The sequence below is a fragment of the Pholcus phalangioides genome, unplaced genomic scaffold (assembly GCF_987345545.1).
Source record: "Pholcus phalangioides strain wild (caught in Gottingen) unplaced genomic scaffold, Ppha-v1.0 ptg000010l_1, whole genome shotgun sequence".
Taxonomy (NCBI): domain Eukaryota; kingdom Metazoa; phylum Arthropoda; class Arachnida; order Araneae; family Pholcidae; genus Pholcus; species Pholcus phalangioides.
In genome coordinates, this window is record NW_028301603.1 from 11,420,712 (window position 1) to 11,445,061 (window position 24,350).

Genomic DNA, 24,350 nt, shown 5'->3' on the forward strand with positions numbered 1-24,350 from the left:
TCATTCACCCAATGTTGTTGTTTTTTTTCAAAGTCCTCTGCGTGTGGCAACGTGATTGTTTATTTGAAATCAATGGCGTACGGATGATTCCGAGAAGTGCAGCGAGATCCGAGGCTGGTGCTTCGGATGGAAAACAATCTGAAGGAAAAGAACTTCTCCCCAGGAAAAATAAACTTATGTTCGTGTTCGCGCCGTTTTGGTTGCTGTTGAGACTTTTGATGTTTATATTCTCGCAGCTGGTCGCCCTCTTCGGCCAGGTGTTCGGGATGTTTGGTCGCCCCCAAAACCCGTCATCGGTCGTGGTCACAGTCAACGAACCCGCGACGAATGTAAACAAACCCGTGGCCACTTCTTCGAACATGAGCCTGGAGAGCCCTTTCGCCAAGCAGAGGTATTACCATCGGAGAGCCTTCGAGTTCATATCCAAGGCGTTGAAGATTGACGAGGAAAATGAAGGTGCGTTTGCAACATTTTCCACTCTTTGCTTGTGAATTTTGTGGGAATGAAAGGTGATGGACTCGAAGGGCCTAGGAGAGTTCTTGATTAAGATGTCAGTAATATGAATTTTTATACGGTTTTCAGGTTGTTAGGCCATGGTCTAAGATGGGCTGTCAAACTTTATTCCACCGGCGGTGCCCTTTTTTCCCTAATTAATGCTTATCTCCCCCAAAGCATGTTCCAGACTCTGCCACGAAGCTGGGCTGGAAGAGATCTCGGCAATGGGATTAGCCCAGTAGCAAAGTTCTGGCGTTCATTCATTCATTGCTCCCCAGAGCAGTTTAGCTAGTTTTAGTTGCTTTGAAAAACCTTTGTTGACCTGACGAAGGTTAGCGTTGCATCAGGGTGCAGCGTCGCACAGTTTGAGAACCTCAGGTCTAAGAAATTACATTCCTGTTGTTTTGACCACATCTGTGACAGGCATCTTGAGAGGTTTACGCACATGTAGGCCTCTGTGACAAGCTAAAAAGGCATCTATTCCAGAAGATCTATTCCTAAAAGGAATCTATTCCCTTCGAGTTGCTCTTGAGGTCTGAGGCATGTTCAACTGCAGAAGAGTTGTATTGGCTGGTTTAACCGGCAGTGTCAGCTGTGATTGGCTGTGTCGAGTCTGGTGGCAATTGTCTGTCAAGGTAATTTCCTTTCTCGTTCTCATTGGGGTGGGGGGGGGGAAGCACATCTTGGCTCTCTTCACTGCGTGAGCAACTGGACCCAAGTGGGATGCATCTTCATCAACAGCTATAGTGTAATAGATTTTTTTTCTTTGTCAAGATAAATGCCCGAAAGCATGACAATAAATCGCTAAGAGTGAAACAGAGTCGTGCTTTTGGATGCCTTTCTTGCCGAAGAAAAAAATCGACAACACATGGTCGCAAATGAATAATACTACTTTTAAACGGAAAAGTGACAATCAAAAATGGATGTTTCAAAACGAGTGACAATAAAAAAAATATGTAACATATCCTAGACTAGGTAAAGGATAGAAAATAGTAAAAAGGAGGACTCTGGTCCCTCATGATATATAAATAAATGTTCTCTGGAAATATACATAAAAACCGACTCTCAAGTAATAAAATGGTTAGGGCAAAAAAAGTACTCTGGGTTCAATAAAAACAAGATTGTGGATTAAAACTTATGGAATGCACGAAATGGAAATATGGATGTACAACCTGAGAGAAAAAAATTCAAAACTGAGATATTCCAACACTAAAATCCTAATGCAACATAATGGGGAAACGGTATGTACGTATAAACGAACAAAAAAAGCTCCAAAATACTAACAGACTCAATTACATTGCCTTGCTCAAGTGATTTAAATGCTGCGCTGTGTGCAAAAGCTTATTATTACTAGAGACTTCTAAGGGTAACTTCAGATGATAACCGACAGTAAGGAAGGAAATAGCAACCTAGAAGTCGGAAGAAAATATTAATAGCCGAAAACAAAAGGTAACATAGCTGATCATCGCCGACCAGGAACAAAAGCACCAACATACTTAAAATGAAATTGTCAAAGAAGAAGGAATCAAAAACTATAGCTGTTCCCTTTCAATTGATTTTGTTGTGCTTGAAAATTTCAGTCGCTTCTCTATGAAGGGGGAGCATGGTAGTGTGCTACTTCAAATGACATCGCTCCAGTATTTTGAAATTTAATTTCATGTCCAGATTCCAATATTGTTTCGCAATGGCTGAACTTTCCTATTTCTCCATGTGGCAGCTTCTCCGGTGTTCTTTAATTCTCATACATATCTGAACAACCAAAAGCAGTCTCCAACTTATGATAATTATGCCTATAAATATATTCATCTCGTATATTCGTCATGTTCAGTGGTTTTCTATCATTAGCAATAATCATCCGGCGAGACATCCCATACCTTCCAGTGTCTGGGGTCCTAATTTTTCTTATTTTTTTTGTGATGAAATATGGTCGCCCTACAGAATCCTGCATTCACTGTTGAAATCAAGGTGCAGATGCAGTATAATCCAGATTGCCAAAGCAGTATAATCCAGATCGCCAAGGGTGCCGTAAGTCGTCAAGGCAAGCATAATGGTGCCAGGTTGATGTAATTTTTTTAGATTTTTTATTCCAGGTGGTGCTAGTATTGCAGGCTATTCAAATGACATCTCCCTTTGTGTAATAGTATTTGAAAAAGCATCATTTCGTTATCCGTTGTCTAAAAGTGTCGTTTTGTCTCACTAGGATTATGTTTCCGTCAGGTTGTATTTGCTGATGTATTTATTATTATTATTTTTTGTAACTTCTGCCCTTCCGCTTTCAATGTTGCAAAGAAATATCATTATTTTAGTTTACTATATTTTAAAGAGTCTGATACCCAGAGGGACTTGTGGCCAGATAGATTTATTATTTCGAAGAGAGTCCAGGTTATATTAATATAATTTGTAATATTGTTGGTTTCCACTTTTGGTATGTTTTCTATGCTGGTTTGCATTTTTTTCGGCATCCGTAGTCAGTCACGGCCATCGGACGTGTTTGGCGCCAAAAAAAAAAGTCGCCAAGGGATCTGGATTATACTGCATCTGTTCCAAAATCAATAATTTTGTTTCAGAAATGTATTGCCAGTGTGTGTTTTACAAGTGTTTTTTTCCTGTGATCTTATTGTGGTAATTGCAGTTTGGATGTAGGTATAATTACAAGGTTATTGTTTCATCTAGGTCCGAAAGACATGGCTATAGATTTGTATGGTCGAGGTATTGCAGAACTAGAAAAGGGAATTGCAGTGAATTGCACCAATGGAACAGGTTGATTTTATTCGTTTTCTTCTCTTTCTTCATTTATTATTATATCAAAAATTATATTTTATAAAATAGTTTCATTATTTACACTTATTTTTATTTATTTCTGTAAATTTATATTTTTTGCTCATAAGAAAAGGGGCCGTTCAAGTATTATGTCAGCAAATTTTTAGCTGTTTCTGATTCCTCCCCCCCTTGTCAGCACAGCGAAATTTCATCATCAGCTCTGCCCTCTGCCTTTTAACACGCATATTGGTGGGATCAGAGACATTTGGGGAGGGGGGATGAGCCTTCCCTCTCCCCATGATCAAAAATTTATTATTTTATTTATTTTTTATTTATATTATTTATTATTTTAATGCAAAAAATATTTTAAAAAAAATTCGAAAAAAATACCTTTGCATATTATTATAATCGATTTCTGTTGATTTCAATGCCATTTTTAGAACGCAGAATTTCTTTTTAAGAAATTCATTGTGACCAGGGTTTAAGCTGGATAAAAAATTCCTTTCGCAAAAAAGCGAAAATTGGGGGAAAAGCTTTAGCAAAATGCTACAATGCTAATGTAATGATTGATGGTTGGATGTCTACTCCTTGCGTACCTCCTGTACGCATTTTTGCGAAAGTGGCTACTATTTTTTTCGCATTCTATGATTTTCTTTCGCATTTTGTGAAAAATACGACCATAGCTTAAACCCTGATTGTGACCCTGCCTTTATAAGCCATATATGATGAACCCGTGGACCAAATATGGTCCTGGGGATTATCTGATGTAGCCTGCCCCTTCAAACCTAATTTTGTAAAAATGAACTATAAGCGGTATATTTACAGTTTGCTGAAGTGTTCTGTGGCGCAATGCCAGAGCATTTAAGTGGCCTGTGGCACATTTTCAGATCACTCAAGCAGTTCCATGGCACATTCACTGATCACTTGTGACCTGTGGCACAGTTCCAGACAGGGTTGACCCGGGTTTTTTCAGAGAAAACCCAACCCACTGGACTTTTTTGGGTTTTTTCAGGGCTTTTGATATTGAAGCATAAGGAAAGAAAGTTATATATGCTGTAAATAAATATAATAGACTGGGTAATTATATGACAATTATTATGTATATAAGTGTATTAATAATAATCAGAACAGAACATTAAATTAATATTAATAAAAATTTTAGCTGGTTTCATGTGTGCTTAAAGCGTAACCAGAGTTCAAACACCTCTAGTGGAGAAACACTGTTCCCAAATGATAAGAAGGAGCATAGCATTTATTAGAACTGTGATTTAAAAAACAAAAACCCCTAACAAATTATTTGTAAGCAACTAAATTCTGAAACAGATCAATCCGACTGGACTGAATAATGGATGTTCTCCCTCCTGGATACAGCATTTCACCATTCCTTTCTGCTGTTTAGCTAGACAAGTTATGTGTATGAAGTGCCCAAGTTCTAAAATTTTGCTTTGAGAGAAGTGTAAGCTTCAGTGGTAAAATTTAGTCAGCGAAATTCCAAGAACTGAAGGTTCTGAAAGAAATTAGTCCATTGAATGGCAAGTGATTTATGTAAGTTTTGCAATACCATAGTTAGTGTAAAGAATCCGTGCTCGTGTGAATAAATGCAAGAAATCAGAAGCTTATTCTTTGTTTTCGTGTTCATCAAACACTGATAATAATGAACCTTCATGCAGTGAAGAGACATCTATACTTCATTGAAAAGAAAGCAACCTCTTGAAGATGATATTTCTGCATGCAGAAGTTCAAATATTATTGTGGATGCTGGAACATATCAAAACCCAAAGGCCAATAGGACAATTTATTGTTAAAACAAGTGACTGCTAGAAAGGTTAGTTCTTGAAAAGTACCCAAATTTTTTTATGCTAATAATATACCTTTTAACATAGCAGATAGTGATGCATTTAGAGAAGTGGTTAATGCTTTGCATCCAGGTTATATCCCTCCTAATAGGAAGGAATTAACTGGATCATTATTAGATGAGGCAGATAAAGCTGTCAATATGCTAATGACAGAGAAATTGAAAAATTCAACTATCACTCGGATGTTGGATGTTTGGTCAAGTTGAAATGCTGACTCCATCATCGCAGTGGGTATCCACACTGGCTAGAGCACCCAATTAATAGATACTGTAGAATGTGGCTCACACAAGAAAACAGCAGAATTCTGTGTTGAAATAGCTATGGGGGGGGGGGGGATATATACTATAGTACAATAAAAGTGTTTTTGCTGATTTTTGTGATAACAAGGACAAAATGGAAAAATTTTGTGACATGATTGTCCAAAACCATCCACATGTGTTTGCTTTTGGCTGTTCAGCCGATTTTATGAATCTTCATTCATCCATAATTACCAAAAATACGTAGAAATATCCATTGAACATAAAGAAATTGAAAAAAGTATTGTTATGTTTTTAGATAACAAAGGATTATATAAAGAATGTGTCAACTTGCAAATGCTGTTATCGAGTATTGGTAAAGCCTTAGAGATAATTTACAAAGAGATAGATGTACTCTTGGACAGACGGTAGAAATATGGCTAGAGATGTATTGGAAAGTAAATAATTATCTTTGTATAAGGAGTATGTTGCACATCACTTTGAAAAAGCACTAACTCCATTTCATTTCATTGCAAACATGACTGATCCTGTTTTGAGAGGAAAAACATTAACTAAGGAACAAGAAGATTCCGCTGAACAATGGATCAAAAAACTGAATACAGAATTTCTTATTGCACTACAGATGTTTCAAATAGAAGACGCAGAGTTCTATCCAGGTACAATGTTTTCACAAAACATGATGGAGTCAGTTGAAGAAAAAAAGTGGTGGAAAATCATGCATTGCAAAGGCAGAAAAAAATAAGATTTTAAATGCAGACTTTTGCAAATTTTTGGAAGACCTGCATTCAATTACATCTGCATCAATTGAGCATATTTTTTCTACTTTTGGACTAGTATGGTCAAAACTGAGAAATAAACATTGTGAAAAAGCAAAGAAATAAGTGAAAGATCACTCAAATCAAAAGGTGTTATTGAAAAGGATTGGTAATTGTGAGCTAGACATTAATGAAAACGTTTATTTTCTTTACTTGTAAAAAAAAGGCATTTAAAATATAACGGGAAGAAATATAATTTAAATAGTATTGACTACATAGATTTATTTCTGTATTTCTTTTGAGATAGAGTATGACAATGCAATAACATCATTAGAAAGTGTACTGTTTGCGAGTAAATGCAGTTTTATAAGGTGTAGTTTTTGTTGGGTTTTTTCAGGAGTTTTTTCAGGTTGGGCAAAATCGGACCAACCCTGGTTCCAGAACACTTAAGCAGCTATCTGTTGCACATTTAGAGATTCCTTAAGTGACGTTGCATAGTTTTGAAGCACTGAAGTTGCCCGCAGCCCATTCGCAGATTACTTAAATGATCTGTGTTATAATGACAGATCACTTGAATGATGTGTAGTGCAGTTCCAGAGCACTAAGTGGCCTGGACACATTTCCAGAGCACTTATAGGCAATATAATAGTTTTGAACACAAACACACACTTCTTGCCGAACTTTACTTTAAGAATTAATAAATTTTTGAGTTGGTGAGTTTTTGCCATCGCTAGAAGAAACTGCAGCAAAAAATGTCCTGGCAATAATAGGTTTTCCAAGAATCAAAACTGATACTTCATACTTTTTTCTTATATTGCACATGTTGGCGAGATATTTATAATTAAATGTTTAAAAAATATTGTTTTTAAAACATATTTGATATTTTACAATCAAAATGAGGTGAAATAACAAGCATTAGTTATGTGTACTTGAACTAAACTGTAATTAATACACATTTTTTCAGGATCTTCCTCTTCCCCTGTCCTGTTTCTTCCCCTGTCCTGGAAAAAACCCAACCCTCATGTGTGTGTGCAGGGATGTCGGAAGTTAAAAATGTTTGATATTGTTGAGTAATGACCATAATGTTCGCTTGGATATGTGTGAAGACCATACGTCACACATTCAACAAAAAATGGCCTGTTTTTAGTAAATCTCCCATCGCCTGAATTGGGGGGGGGGGGAATGAGCTGTATTTGAATGATTATTGGTGTGCTGAGCAATACCATTCAAATGATTGGTGTTGTTTTAGCAACATGAGCATATATGTTCCGGCGTCCCTGTATGTGTGTACCTGCATTTTCTTTAATTTAAAGCCTATTATGTTCGTGTTCAGACCTCATGACAAATCAGACTTTTACTCTAATTAAATTTGACTTTTGATCAATATTTTCTGAATAAGACATAGATCACAATTATTCAATCATCATTTATATAGCGTTTCTTGATCATGTTTCAGGTCCAGCATGGGAAAGATCTCAAACTCTTCAAACTATCATGAGGAAAAACTTGGACATGGCAAAAGATCGTCTTCAATTTCTAAGTGAGCAACTGAGAATTTTTTTTTTTTAAAATTGTAAACTTTAGATCTAATTCCAGTTAGAATAATTTAATGACTAGCTTTGTGGTGCGATTGAATTCATCCAGGGTCTGTCCAGTGTGATTTGGGGGTCCCTGTGATTTTGTGATAGTGTTTTTTAAAATAAATCCATAATTTTGTAAAAGGTTAGTAATTTTTTGGTAAGCCAAAAAAATCTGGTTAATTTTGTACCGAAGAAATGAAATTTCCAATTTATGGGTGGTTTGTTGATTTGCATTTTGTGATGGGTCCATGGGTGTGCCCAGCGAGGGGCAGAGGGGAGCAGCTGCCCAATCCCCAGAAGAGAAATTAAAGTGTAGTAATTGGTATACAGCACAGATGTATCAATTTAGTATCGGTGAGTTGCCCCCTTCCCCCCCCCCCCCCCCCCCCAGTTCATATCCTGGGTACGCCCTTCGATGGGTCCGTTTTTTTAGATTCAGAATTTCTGGAAGGGTTTGGAAAACTCACTCAAATTTCAGCTGGACAGTCCCCTGTTCATGCTGCCAAAATGTTTATTAATTATTAATAAACATTTTGTATAATTTGAAAAAAAAAATTTATACAAATCAACCCATTGCTCTGTGGGGGCTTTTGAAAGTTATGAAACCTGTGGTGCAATAAGTGCATTTATAGCAGGACTGTGAATTGATTTGTTTTGGAAGTCCCTGTGGCCCATAGGTTTAGAACTCCTGTTTCATGGTATTTTTATCATTTGACATTGGGAGACTTGGTGTTTTAGAGCAGTGGTTCTCAACCTATGGAAGCCCAAGGCCCGGTTGATTTCATTTTTTGTTAGTGGAGGGCCTGGTCATACTACAGGACTGACAAAAAAAATTTGGTAAAAATGAAACCGCAAACCACTCACGGCCCGGTTTGACTGATGTCAGGACCCGGTACTGGGTCGCGATCCGACTGTCGAGAAACACTGCTTTAGAGGACTTTCTGCTTTAGGAGATCTTTCCTTTGTTGCAGCATAATGTTAGAATGATCTCTGGTAAAGTAGTGTAACATGCACCACATTTTATGTCTTACTGTTGTCAATGTAGATATGTAAAGTTCTTCTCTAAAAGTGATTTGATCATATGTTACTAAAAACATTTTTTTTCCAGAGTGTCAGACCCATGCAATACCAAGAAGTAACACATTCTCGCAGTCCCATAGTTCTTCAGACATCAGTTCCTCGGATGCAAATAGTTCACCAAAGTACAGTGGGCTTGAAAGCACTTCTCGTAGGCGAACATGGCAAAGGCCTGCTCCCTTGAAGCTCAAAAGTTGCATCACAGTAGAAACCGAAAATTCGAAAGAATTAAGTTCTGCTTTATCTGGTGAGCAAAACAAGATAATTTGTGGTTATTGCATATCAGGTATTGACTTTTTGTAATTACATTGTCTTGCAGGCTTACTGCACTTCATTCATAGTTGGGAAAATTGATAGCAGATGGCGGCACTACACATAACAGGCATTATACAAAAACAAACTTCACGTTAGGTTCACAACATTTACACACACATTCTAATATATACCGATTCATTAGAAGTTCCGCAGAAAAATGTGGATGAGGTGCATGTGTGGTTTAATAGTAGGAGTCTTGAACATGACATGAATACTTCAGGCATCTGTCAGGGCACAATGGTGAATTGTTCTTATTAATGTGTGCCTATTCAATACTATGAAGCATTTCTTCGTTAGGCTATTCTGAGAAAGCTGTGGATACATGTTTACTCGGAGAAGAAAGGGTGTGTTAGGGCCACACATATATACATGCGAACCATTCCAGCATGTACCAAATCATTAGAAATTCCTTGGAGGAATATTTCCGAAGTGCATGCACAGCTTTGTAATAGTAGTCTCAAACTCGGTTAAGCAAATTACTTACACAATGAAAATACCTATAAACATTGTTATTAGAAATTGCTTTGAAATTCTTATACATTTCATGCGAAATTTGAATTTATGATAATTCAATGCCGGATATCGTTTTAAATCTGTGATGCATTTTCTTAGGATACAAAGCTCATGGAAAAAAGTCAACACCAACTCGTTACCAAACAGTGCCTCGGTACAGACCACCATCACCCCAAAGAAATGCTTCCCGTTCTGCTCTGTCGAAAAAACAATCTTCTCCTCCAACTACAAGGCGCCAATTCCCATCAGTACCTACCACAAGTCTAAAGGTAAGGACCTCTGTTTCTGAATTTAGTTTTCGAATTGTCCAGAAACTCTAAAGACATTAGACTTATTTCCTTTCGGACAAAAAAAATACAGTGTATATTAAGGTCTTATCAGATCATTGTTTATCCAGGACGTTTTGTTGACTAATGTCTAAAACAGTGGTTCTCAACTGGGGGGGGGGGGGAGGAGGGACACTCCACAACCTCCCGAGGAAAATATAAAAAAGGGTAAATTTGAAAAAAAAATTATAAACATTTTTTAATGATAAAAATAAATTAGAAACTTTAATAAATAAATAGAAAATAGGCCTGTGGGGCTCCGCCATAGAAATTGTATACCAAAAAGGGCTCTGCAAGTGAAGAAAGGTTGAGAAAATTGCTGGTCTAAAACATTCACTAATTATTGATATGGTGTTTCATATGCTTCTTATTATTTTTAATGTTTCAGTGCAATTCTCCCTCCAAAAACACTCCTGCCATGTCCAGGTCTCAGAAAGTGAACAGAGTCTTGGGATTAAAGGGAATCGATCCTAAACTTGCTCAAGTTATTGTTGATGAAATTGTTGACGGTGGTCCAAATGTTGTGTTCAGCGACATTGGTAATTATCCGTCCTTTACTAGTTGTCATGTTTTGTGATTTTGTTTTATTGAGGGTATGAGGGAACTGATGTTTTGTTATTATTTCAGTTCGGGCAAATCATTATGAACCGAATCCCACTCTAACTATTTCATTACTTAGTTTCAACTTTTGCAGGGATGGCAATCTTTATTTTCCAAAAGCATCTGAGCACAGAATAGTACAGAGAACCATCTGTTCATTCTTGTATTAAAATAAAACAAGAATATAATTCTAACTTTTCGACACCTGGAGAACAAATTCAACCTCCTGATTATAATTTTAAATTTCGCATGGTAGTGGATTTATCTGTTTTTACTGTTTGTGTCAGCATTCATTGTAACACCTTCTATCATTCCATCAAAAATGGATGTTGCATTGAGTGGCTGTTGTATCGGGGAAAAAATTATAGGATAGTCATTATATGGAAAACATTTAGGACCTATCATGTTGGTCGTTGTAATGGTATGGTTGCTATAATGAGCATCAACTGAATATATAGTCAATCTCAGGGCTTGACAAATCCCAGTGGTCACGGTGGTAACTTTATAATTGGTAAATGCCAATATTGCTACCTAAAATATTTTATGTATGATTATTAAATTGGAGTCTGAGAACAACTCAAAATTTTCAAAATTTATGATGCATCTTTTGACATGGAAAAGGGTCATTAAGTCCTGGAAAAGTTAAGAGAAAAATTATTTTTGGACAAAATTACCCTCTAAAAAAAGATGTCTTTTTCTCCTAAAAATTTGGCTAGCACCTAGATTTGTTTTAGATATGTCAAGTTTTGGAGAATCCATTTTATCTTGTGCTGGTAACTTTATTTCATAAATATTACTTTATTATTCCTGTTCTATTATTAAATCTTGATTATGTTTCTTTGTGGTATTAGCTGGACAAGAAGTAGCTAAACAAGCTTTGCGAGAAATGGTGATTTTGCCTACAGTAAGACCAGAGGTGCGTAATGTACGAGTAGTATTGCTGTACCTACCCACTTAAGCCATTCAAATATGGATTCTTTTTTTTAAATCAAAATCATTGTAAATACTTAAAACTTTCTATGTTATAGTATTATACTGCTGTTCATGCTTTTCACAATAATCCATTGATTTTCTAGATTTGTAAGGGAGGTCAAGCTGTAAAAAATAAAAATAAAATAATTCAAACATTAACATTGAAACTAAATTGCAAACATTCCTTTTAACTTTGCTTTTATATTGGGTGGTTGTATTTTTTTTATATTTGACATCCATATTTTTTATGCGCATCTTCTTTCAGCCACCTCGTTGGACAATTCACCTGTTGTGGCCTTTGTGTTTGTAACATTAAAAATATTATTAGGATTCTCAAACTGTGCTCTGTGGTGCCCCGACAAAGGCTTTTTTTTAATGAGATTCTTTGTTAAACTCCTCTGGGGAGCCATGGGTAATTGTTGCTTAGGGAAAGGGGCTGAAAATGTTTTAGAACCCCTGCTATAAGTCTGCATTTATTTTGCAATTTCATAATGAAAGATAGTTTTGAAGTTTCATGACTCTAATTACAGCTGTTCACTGGGCTGAGATCTCCACCTCATGGCCTGCTTCTTTTTGGTCCACCTGGCAACGGGAAAACTATGCTGGCAAGTATTTTTAAAGTTTTTTCCGTTCTTTTATTTCTTATTGAGCTTCATAAAACTTGAATTTCTTTTCCTAGATGCAGAATATATTTCTTGAATGGCCACAACTCTGATTTATCTAAAAATGCTTGATTTTAGGAGGGGGGGGGATTAATTTTATAAGTACTTTCTAAATGATCAGGAATTATAATTATTTTCACATTTTTGAGGAAAACATAAATTTGATTATTTTTAACATCCGTACAACATGAAGGTGAAACTTTGAAATAATGTATTAATGTCAGCTTTTCTTCAAACAAATCCAAATATTTTATTTTGACCATAAGTATGTTCATTTCAGAGAGTCATTTTGAAATAATTTCATAAGAATAATTTTCCAGCTAAATAATCATTATGATTGATATTAACAGTAATCATAATTTCAGTTAATTGATGTTAATGTCACCTCCGAAATCCAGTAACCAATCACAACTCGATAACAACTATCATGTTAGTTCAAGCTATGAATATGAACTGCAATGGTGAAAGACTATTTCGTTCTTTCTTGCAAACATCTGATGATGCTGACCACCATTGTTGGGAAAACATTGAGAATGACCCCCTCATAAAACTATTCAAGAGCTTTTAAACCTAAAAGTCCTCCTTTGTTAAATTGTATATTTATTCCTTTTCACAATTATAGTCTGATCATGTATTTAGTATGTACTTGAGTCTGCATAAAGCAAAGCCATTCCATAGAAAGTGTTTTTAATGAACAAAAAATTTATCATAAGTAAATTAACGAGAATATTTTGTTGAAAATTTTGCTAAGGGGCCGTTCAAGTAGTACGTAAGCAAACTTTTAGCCATTTTGGACCCCCTCCCCCCGTCGGCAAAACGCTGATTCTCCCTCTCCCCCGTCAGGAAAATCAACTCTGCCCCCCCCCCTGAATCCTAACGCATATTGATGGGATCAGAGACGTACACGGGGGGGGGGGCCTCATGTACCCTTCCCTTCCCCCCCCCCCCCACAATCAAAAATGTATTTCTCCTAAAAAAATAATTTTTTTAATTGAAATTTCAGAATAAAATACCTTTATATGTTATTATAATCAATTTCTGTTAATTTCAATGCCATTTGAAGACTATGAACTCAAAATTTATCTTTAATAAATTCATTGCGACCCACCCTCTAAGTCACATATAGTAAATTGCATAGTGGTTCTTGGCCCTCGGACCAAATATGGCCCTTGAGTTTTGTTATCTTATGCTGCCTGCCCTCTTCAAACCTAATTTTGTAAAAATGAACTAAGCAGCACATTTAGAGATCCCTTGAGTGACAGGTGACATAGTTTTACAGCACTCAAGTGGCCCCCAGTGTGGTTCTACATCACTTAAGTTACCCACGGCACATTCTCAGATAATTTAAGTAATGCTTGGCACATTTCCAGAGCACTTAAGTGGCTTGGACACATTTCCAGATCACTTGGATTTGCGAAACATATAGAGATCACTAAAGTGACTCTGTAGGGCACTTATCAATAGAGGGGGGGGGGCATGTTAATTCAAGTGCCACAGAGTTTTTTCCGTTTTGGCGCACCGAGTAAGATGCCATTAAAAATATTTCATAATTTCATAAAAGGGGTTGATTACGTAAGCATTATCCAAATCCCCAAACCCCCCTCCCCATCAAAAGTTCAAGTGGCTTCACCTATGCATATTTGTTTATTATTCTTTTTGTAAAACTATAAGCGTCACACCATAGACAGACATGAATAATCACACCACACCTATGGAATGAATGGTATTTTTAAGGGCTTGACAAATCCTTGTTGCTAGATCATTATGATAACTGAAAAATTGCTGCTGGCACCTAAAATTTTATATGTATGCTGATGACTCAATTGAAATCTGAGGGTAAAGTTAAATTTTTGGAATTTGTATTTCCACCTACATGGGAAAAGATTAAGGCTTAGAAAAACCTAAAAAGATTATTTTGGCTCTTTTCTTGGAAAAAAATATCCTTAGCTCTCTCCGAAGAAATTCTACTGGTGCTTAACTTTTTTTGATTTATCAAGCCCTGATATTTCGTTTTATGAGTTTCTCGTGCGTGAAAAAGCTTGTTAATTTATTTGTATTTATTTGTAAGTAAGCTTGAAAATTGCCTTTATCAAGAATTTTCTTTGGCAACAAATTTTTAACACATATTTTAATTTATTCACGTGCTTTATTTCAGGCAAAAGCAGTTGCTTGTGAGTCAAGCTCAACATTTCTAAACATCAGTGCATCCTCCCTGACATCTAAATGGGTATGCATCCATATTTTGAACACATTATCCCTTGAACTGCTTTCATCGCTCATGACTTAATAGGGTGCTAAATCATATAATGACGGTTTATAATGTAGTCAAAGAAAGTGGGAAATTTTTATTTTCTGCATATAGAGTGGGGATATCTCAGATTATTTGCACAGTTCAAAGGTCAAGTGCTGAGTGATTCTTTGTTGATCTTTCTGTTGTGTCAATTTTGTATGCATGTTAGATTTTGTATTGTCTTGCACAAGTGATGAAACATACTGCTTAATGCATTAATTTGTATTTTGAAAATTCACAAATGCAAGTTAGTTTTGGTTTTAGTGGTGATGAGTTTAATCTTTATTATTGGTTTTGCTAGAGTGAAGAACTCAACTGTATGAAATTATTAATCATTTGTACAGAAAATCTATGAAACTGATGTTTGGTTCTACTATACAGCAGTCATCAAAATAAGCAAATACTTGAGTTTGGGACATAGCGCAATTGAAACATCCACGAGACTGTATCATAATCTCCTTGATGGACACTTTATCTTGCATTAACTGACTAACTTAAAGTAGACTTCTCTTGAATGTTTGATTTACTTTTAGTATTTCATCACATTTTTTTCACAGTACAAGTGTGTATTATTGTGCGTTGATTTTCTAGGTTGGTGAAGGTGAGAAACTGGTACGTGCCTTGTTTGCTGTGGCCAGGGAATTACAGCCAACAATTATATTCATAGGTGAGCTATATTTCAAAGTTATTCAATTATATATTTTTTTAAAAAGGTACAGAAATTGATTAAAAAATGTAAAATTAGAGTGGTACATCCATGAGAAACACGTATAATATTAGATTTCAGTCACATGTTCTGAGAAATCAATTCATGAAGAGTTCTGTTGGTAATTTTTTTCATTTCAAAAAGGTTATTGAATACAAAGAAGTATATTTTGCTCTTCAAAATAAAGTGTTTCAGACTTTGATGAAAGAAAAAACTTAAACTTATCTTAAGTATAGAAAAAGTTAAGGTAGGCTGTGTCAGGACACTGCTGCAAGTTTTTAACATTAATATGTCGTGTTAGTTGAAAGGCTTCTAAGAATGCACTGAGAATTAACATGGATTGCACGTGAAGGTCCCCAGCAATATTAATTTTTGGCATTGTGATGAAAAAAGTTTAGCACTTCATATTCTTCTCAACCACCTCGTTGGACATTTTGCCTGTTGTGGCCTTGTATTTGTGTATTTGCAACACTATTGTACCATCCAAGGACAGCATATCCAGGTCAGACTCCCTGAAGTGGAATGTTTTGCATTGTTCTGCAACGAGCCCTTGACTGACTGGAAATGTTCTGTGTTAAAATTTCCTAAAATAGTGTTTGCTACATTTTCACTTTTCTTAAAATTCTTCCAGGTTGTTCTGCAGTAGCACTGATTGTTCTGCGACATACGTCAGAGATTTCGGCATATTCTGCTTTAGGGGGTCAGACTCTTCATATCAAATGCATTGAATCTTCTTTTTCCCCAATGAGATATTCAACACTGCCTTTGCTTGTGTTGTCTAGAAGTTATTTTGATTTAAAACTGACCTACTTTTGTCAGACATTTTTCAAACTGATATCCCAGACATATTCACCTCAAAAGTGTGAAGTTACTTGCAATTGGGCACCTCAAAGTTGAGTCTTTGAGACGTTCACGGTAAGGCATTTGATGACCAAAATTAATTGACTCTGTACTTTCTCTCAGCTGTGTTTTTTGATGCTTCAAAAACAATTTGTTTCCCGTTATTTTTAGAAATAATGAAACAAGGTTTTTTGCACCATAATTGAACCCATTTTCAGGGTACGACTAGACAGTTTTAGTACAGTGTGTTTTTGACGCTATTGCGCCATGTGATATCATATCAAGATAAAAGTCTTATCACTTATAACTTTGTTTTTCCACCAAGATATTGGACATTGTGTGTCTTTACGCGTGTTGTCCAGAAGTTATTTAGATTTCACGTCAAAAAAAAGGACCACGAGTAGAGGCCAGTCAAGAGTCACAAATATTCTGATGCTATGTTTTTGTGGGCCATGTTCGCAAAAGCTAAACATTTGTTACTGCTGGTTTCAATTTGTATGATACATTAAAAACATCTTTTTTAAATGTAAGGATAAAGGCTTTTTTTTTATATCTCAGATGCACCTGTAATGGCAAGAGAGTAGAAAAACCAAGATCTATTCTTGAAAATTCATCATGATTATTAGTGTAGAATGATTGTCGAAATATTTTTCTCTATCTCAGATGAAGTAGACTCATTACTGAGTGAAAGAAAAGAAAATGAACATGAAGCTAGCCGGAGATTGAAGACAGAGTTTTTGCTTGAATTTGATGGTGTAAGTTATTTTTTGTTGTTAGAGATCAAATTCTAAGTTCCTTCAATGCTTTAATTATCATTTCCAATTCCTGTGGGGGTGGGGGACTACAGTGAAACCTGTATGAAATGGCAAGGGACCGAAGTAATTTTCCATTTCAGGTAGGTTTTAGTTTTTTGAGGGTGCACATCAATACACTAATCATTGACAAGACTAGCTTTTGTTTCCGTTCAAGACTGGTACTCGTCTTTAGAGGGTTTTTTTTAGGCAGGTTTCACTGTATATGTGTTTATATTTGGCTCTTTATGTTCATAAATGTAACTTCACAGATGTCTATCTAAAATTAATTATGACATTAGAATAGTTCTGATCCCTAAACGCTGACCGATTCTCTTTTACAGCTGCGTTCATCAAGTGAAGAGCGTATCCTAGTAATGGGTGCTACAAACCGTCCACAAGAGTTGGATGATGCTGCATTAAGGTAATTATAACAATTGAAATAACTGTGACTGAATTTCTTTTGAAAAAACTGCATGCTTTAAATTATGAACAAGACCGCAAATTGTGCTAGACATTTTTTTGTGAACAAATATTTTTTAATGTTCTGAAGTATTGTCAGGTTTTGATGAGATTTTAATATGCATATTGCTCACACACACACTTTTTATAAATTAGCCAATATTTTTTACAATGACTACATTAATATTTTCTTCATAAAGCACTTATATATCTGTATGCCAGAGGTAAAGGACACCATGTTCATTTTCGTCAATATTGAGACAACACTATTAATTTGCCGTAATTTTGCTACACTACACATAAGTATTGTCCTACTTCAATAAACGACAGAGATATCCACTTTATAAAACAAGCATGATCCATAGAAAGACAAAAAAGTTTTTTGACCGCTGTCCTGTAAAATTTCCCTTTTGTGATATGGTGCTGTCCTGTACTGACATATGCAGTAGACTCTTGATTTAATCTATATATATAAAATTGGTTTTCTGTGTGTATGTTCTCTATACAAATCTAAAATTTTAGATCAATCGTCGCCAAATTTTGTATATATACCAAATGGGACCCAACTTGAACGATAGGCTACTTTAAAATTTCATCAGAGCAGGGCAAATGACCCAAATGGGCAAAAAACTGTCGGCAACAATGGTTTCTGGGCCTCAACAATCACTTTCCGAACGTTTACAGTGGTTCCCTAGCAATGCGTTTCAGACATGTTTTATGCCTTTACAATGGTTTGTCACTTCTCTAATCCTGTTACTATATGTGTAACAGTTTATGCCTTTGCAATGGTTTGCCACTTTTTCAATCCTACCAGTAAGGAGACTTTTTAATAGATGCCATAATCATCATCGCTTTGAGGGTCAGGTAAAGGGTGATCCTCATAGAAATCAGTGTTAAAATTGCCGATTTTAATGTAGAAATGCGAAAATTTGGTGGTGTTTTCTGTTACATCAATAATTTTAAAAATTGTATTGAATTCTTGATTTTTGAGATTTTCATATAATCCATACATTTCTTGATTTTGATATAGTCCAGTCATAAAACATCACTCACTTTACTTATGAAATATAGATGGCGGCACTGGAAAATCAAACTCAACACTACATACACACACAGTTACACTTCCGGCACAACTCACTACGTAGTAAATCGCCCATAGATGGTGATAGACCTGAGTTGTGCTTGGATTGAAAGAAAGTAATAAATGTTGTTTTAGTATTGTGCTGCAGTCATAAATCGGAAAAAGGTTTATTTATTATGAAGAATGTTATAATAACAAGAGAACTGTAACTCATAACAAAGTAATTCACAAAGTGTTTATGTTCACTGCACCATTGACAGTACAGTAGACTGTCTAGAACAGCGGTTCTCAACATTTGGAAGCCAGCGGCCCCCTGTTTAATTTATTTTTGTAAGTGGAAGGCCTGGTCAAACACATGATTAATTGAACATGAATGGTGGAAAAGGAAATGGCAGATCAGTCGCGGCCCGGTATGAATGATGTCATGGCCCAGTACCAGGCTGCATCCCGGTGGTTGAGAAGCATTGCTCTAGAATCTGGCCCATCCATAATTTTGTGTTTCTTCGCAGGTTTTTTGGAGCATAGAACAGAAAAACATGTCACTACATGTCTGTACACAGAAGTTAATATTATTCAAATAATAGGCTTTTTCAATTGACTTCCAGTAATCTGGCACACTCTGGTCTGATATATGCCGGATTAGCTGGAGTTTACTGTATTTGTAATACTAATTACTGTAATATTCTGCATTATATACAGTAGACTATGTTAAAAAAATATCTAAATTCCTTAGTACAGATTATTTCTATATAGCCCATTGTTTGTTGCTTTTCTGCTGTGAGGTTGCAAGTGAAATAAATATATTTTTTAAACTAATTTTCAAAATTAAAAAAAAAAAAGCAAGATGTGTCCAGTAGAACAATCAACAGCTTTGCTGAAAATAGGTACTTGTCATTTATAAAAAAATCAAATATATGACCTAGGATCTTTTTTGTCAGGACGACTAGCTCGATATGTCTCTACTTTGCAGACAGAATGATAGATAATGCGGCTGTTCAAGCTAGAATTCTAGGGTTGTTCAATGATTCAATGTTGAAGAAACGTCTGGTATTGCTTGTAGGATTTTTTCAAACTATCACAAACATTTTGAAGAAAAACTTGATTGCAACATTAAATTAGACAAAACACAAGGGGAATTCTTAAAAATTCATTGAATATCTATACTTGTTATATCTCGATGCTATTGAAAAATTTGTATGAATATGTAGCCTTCCTTTCTTAGAAAAGTGCTGCTTATTTTTGTGAAGAGCTTATACGACTATGATTTTCACAGTATTCTTTATCTTTATTTTATTTTCTTATGTGCTGCACTGTATTGTTCTTTTTTTTTATACTCGCAAATATTATATTTTTCAGGAGGTTTAGCAAGCGCGTGTATGTAATGCTTCCAGATATCCAAACCAGAGTCACCCTTCTAGAGAAATTACTGGCTACCCAAGAGAATTCATTATCTGATAAAGACATAAAAAACTTGGCAAAGTATATTTTCTTCCTTTCCTATTTTTTCCTTTTTAGTTATCTATGTATGTGTTGACAATATTTGGATTTAACAAAACGATAACTTGATAGAAAAACAGACTTAAAATATACATACTAAACTACTATATTGCTAACTTCACATACGCTTATTTCATTTCCCCTTTAACAATTTTTAAAAATTATTTATGTATGTATATGTGCCTGTATATTTTTGAATAATTCTATACTCAATCATCTACAAATTCATCAAATGTTCTGATCTGCAATTTTCTATGTAAAGTTTTTATATTGAGAATAATCCAGAATTAGGTGGAAAAGCATGTTTTGATTGTTGGAAGATTGATTACTTGTGAATGAGCAATGCAATTGTCCCGAATAACTTCCCTTTTCTCACTTAAAACATTTTAATCTAGCTTTCTCGACCAGCTCTCACTCAAAAATTTCAGAAATCATTTGCATCTATCTGGCTTCCATAGTCCACATCATCAGTTTTCAGGTTCCAAACAGAGGAATAATGGAAAGTAACTCTACCCGAAGGTGTGAGGGAGAACCTCTCACACACATAACTCAATAAACAAACAGCAGAAACAATGAAACATAGAATTTTTTAAACACATAAAGAGTAATGTAAAATTTTTTGAACTGATCACATGGCCGATTTCTGAAAAAGAGTTGCGATAATGCAATATAAATTGTAGTTAAGTTGATCGGGATGTGGTCATCATTTGTTAGAGTTAGAGGTTTTTCTCCATTAAATTGTGCCAACCATGAGAATGATAAATGTTGAGTTACTAGGCTAGTCTAGTTATCAGAGTTGCACTGTATTAAATTAGAATTTTTACGAAATCTTGTATCTTTTCAATTTAGATGCACCGAAGGCTATTCTGGTAGTGATTTGACGGCTCTTGCAAAAGATGCAGCTCTGGGACCAATAAGAGGTATAAAAACATTACCACTAAAGCTGATTATTCTATGATTGTGTAGTCTAACTATTTTAATTTGGTATCATCTTTAAATCAATAATTATGATCTTATTGTAATTTTTTTTGTCATATAGAACTAAAGCCAGATGAATTGAAATACGTGGATGCAAACAAGGTAATGACACAATTTTATACAATATTTATGTTCGTGTAATTATTTGAAAATTTTCTTAAGATTTCCCTTGCATCGTATTCACCTCAATTATCTATTTTCAGATGCGTACGGTCTCCATGTCTGACTTTGTAGAATCCCTGAAACGAATAAGACGCAGTGTTCCTGCGCAGACTTTGATGTTCTACACTCAATGGAATTCACAGTATGGTGATGTGAGCCTCTGACTTCTTGCCATTCTGGCAGGATGTTCTGCAAGTGCATCTGCTGTTGCTGGCAGTCTCTATCTTGTCCATAATGCATGCTTCAGTCACGATGGACCACTTAGAGCTTGATTGCGATGTCTTGCTTGGACCGTGCACAATGAACTAAACCTGGACTGAAATGCGATGAAAAGAGCAAATATTTATACTTGCAACTAAAACGTGTGAATGGTTTCCCCATGCATTATGATTTGTTTTATCTATATTTTATGTGTTAAAGTTTCGATATCTGTTAGACAAATAATTTTATGGTTATTGACAAAAGCTATGTGTTTATTATACTATTGTTTGGTTTGAAGTGTTACTTGTATCAAATTGGTTTTAGTATTATTATTATACTGATTTGACAGCTGGGAACAAATGAATAGTTTTATGAGTGCAGAAGCAGCTGAGGATAAAATTATTCCAGGAGATCTAGGAGAAAGGGGTCCTAGAAGAAGAAAATCGAATAAAAAGTTTTAGGATAAGTAATGTTCTTAAGTTACTAGAAATTTCTTGAGAATTTCTGCTCACATAGTTGTTGATTTTAGTTATTATTTATTGGTGATTAAAGATATAGTTACATTGTATTATTTGTGAGAGAGATTTGATTTTTCTGCTGCATGGAAGATAGAAAATTCATTCCTAAGTATGGGTTTTAGTAATAGGTTTTATGAATTTTTCTTTTCTTATCTCCCCTCTGATGATAGGAATGATTTGGCTCATATTCATTCACTTTTTCAGTGACATGTATAGTAACACAGGATTTTTCATCTATAACTCTATATTGAATTTTTCTTATCAGGCTGAATTCTTTTATTCTAAGGTAGTACAGTACCCGCTGCTCATTGAAATCACTTTTGCCATGAAGATTTTGATTTCATAATTTTTGAATTGGATTTTCCTGCAGACGTTTGTAGGCAGATATTGTCGACTTGCATTGCTTGAACTCCTCTACTGGTTCATTCAGCATTAATTTTGTTTCTTCTGCGAATGTAAATGTTTCATTTTGCATAGTACAATCATAGTCTTTAAAACAATTGGATTTGACGAACAAAGTCCAGGTGCTAAAAATTAAGTATTGCTTTTTGAATTTCATCAAGTTTGAAAGTATGAGTTAATTTTGATTCTTCCAAGAAGCAGCATTGCCAATTTTATTAAGCAGATATTTTGAGATGTTATATGGATGTTAATCATATGGATTTTAATCTCATTTTTCTTCTTGGTTTTATTAACCTTTGATTTTATAAGCAGCGGCTACTGAAATAGTTTTTTCATATTGTTCCTTCAGCATTTAGAAAATTGAACGATTTCACTGTAGATTATTTACTGTCATTTTAACCTAAATGCTTGTTTGTTTCTGTTATTAAACATCGAACAAACGAATATCATGCAATCACACTGTCATCACAAGTTCATGTGTACAAAGCCATAGTACAAAAGTAATTTGATATCCTGAATGATTGTTTCTTACGGGTGTCTGGTGAAATTTGATAATTATCATATTGATAATTTATGTGGTAATGAAATCAACGACATTTCTTTATTCAATAAAAATTCCCTTGTGTTGACAGTTATTGTTCAAGTAGGGAGTTTTAATAGTTTTCTTGGCTATTACTGCCCCTTTGATCTAAGAATGAGACCAATGTAGTAATTCCATTTTGATTAATTCTCAAACATGAAGTTATACCCTTTATACAATTTCACTATTAATTCCTCACCCTATATTCTCTGTGGTAGGCGTGTTAACCCAAATAATATCCCCTAATTAAGCTAATCTTATTCATCTCAAGTCATTTCTTTCACTAAAGTTCTTGAGTGTATCTTGGTTATCAAATGTAACAATTTTATGTTCTTGTGACGTTTTCATTGGTATTTTATAAAGTTTGTCATTTAATTACATTAATATTTTTTTCTTTTATTTATATTAAAGCAATAAATGCATTGTATGTGCGTGTGTGAATTAAGGCTTTCATGTTTTTTTTAATGCCTGTGATGCCATGTTGTTTTTACTAAGTGCTAGTCAGTAACACATTGTGATGTCAAATTTATTGAATCCGCCCATTTCTCGGATAATGAATGAAGCAGGATATACAACATTTTGCTTATGTCACATTTTGTCATGATGTTTTGCTCAGAAATGTATTTTACATTATGTGTTTTGTAATCTTTCTATTTGATGCCTTATAACGTGTTCATCTTATGCATCAGTTTGCAATATGTCTGTGGTTAACTTTTTTTTTTTTTTTTTTCATGTTTGGTAACTATTATGATTAAAGTGTATAGGCTCATCCAGTTGGTGTCTCTCAGAATATATTTCCACATCTCATATATTTAATTCACCATTATACAACTTACATATTTAATAGGGCATATGACATTTTACTGGCGAATCTGTGATCCTAGGGACATACTTCCAGTTATTGAGTAATATATAATTAATCCATAATCCAAATAACGTGTAGTACTCAGATATGCCATTCATGTTGCAAGGGGTTGTATAAATATTTAAATAAACTTTTTATAGTCCATGTGCCAAAAAAACCCAATTAGAGAGTTGTTGCCCTGTCTCTCTTGATGCCAACTAAAGAAAATTCCACATTTCTAAGTACAATATTCACTTAGATATTCAAATTTGAAAATCAGAAGAAACTTGGGGGAAAAAACCCATTAAATGTGGGAGAATCATGTTACCCACATTTAACACGTTTTCCCCAACTTTCTTGCATTTTTTGAATTCAAATATATCAGTGTACATTGCACTTGGAAATTTGGATTTTTTTTTTGGTTGGCATCAGGAGAGACAGGGCAACAACTTTCTACTTGGATTCCTGAGCATAAAGTATCCATATAAAAAGTTAAAATTTTTTATTTTGATAACTATACAACCCCTTGCAAGATGAATGACATCTGAGTACTGAATATTGCTTGGAAAGTTTTTCTAATTGGAAGTATGCCCTTAGGATCAACTCTGTTCGCCAGTAAAAACCATGCACCCTGTTACCTATCACTCTGTATGTAGATATATCTGGCTGTTTTCTTGATTATTTGGGCCATTTTTTTAACATAAATGAATTTTGAAATTACAATACATATACAGCAAAACCTTGTTAAGTCGTCACTCCGGTTAAGTCGTCATTTTTCTGCAGACCCTTCCAGCTCTCATAGACCACAATGTTATTAAAACCTCGTTTAC

At 34.9% G+C, this 24,350-nt stretch overlaps 1 protein-coding gene across 2 annotated transcripts; it reads left to right on the forward strand.

Moving 5' to 3' along the window:
* The first annotated feature begins 58 nt into the window (after window positions 1–58).
* On the forward strand, window positions 59–23,448 carry spas (spastin). 2 transcript variants are annotated; one of them, XM_089237614.1, is made up of 16 exons: window positions 59–456; window positions 3,169–3,255; window positions 7,580–7,663; window positions 8,812–9,066; window positions 9,708–9,877; window positions 10,323–10,473; window positions 11,386–11,450; window positions 12,037–12,111; window positions 14,324–14,395; window positions 15,050–15,125; window positions 16,668–16,759; window positions 17,140–17,219; window positions 19,695–19,817; window positions 20,685–20,755; window positions 20,875–20,915; window positions 21,017–23,448. In XM_089237614.1, exons 1-16 carry the CDS (start codon window positions 84–86, stop codon window positions 21,137–21,139), a joined length of 1,938 nt encoding a protein of 645 aa, XP_089093740.1. In that variant the 5' UTR covers window positions 59–83; the 3' UTR covers window positions 21,140–23,448. The 2 variants fall into 2 exon arrangements, with proteins under 2 accessions (XP_089093740.1, XP_089093741.1); XM_089237615.1 differs by having other exon boundaries at window positions 60–456; window positions 8,812–9,027.
* The last annotated feature ends 902 nt before the right edge of the window (window positions 23,449–24,350 follow it).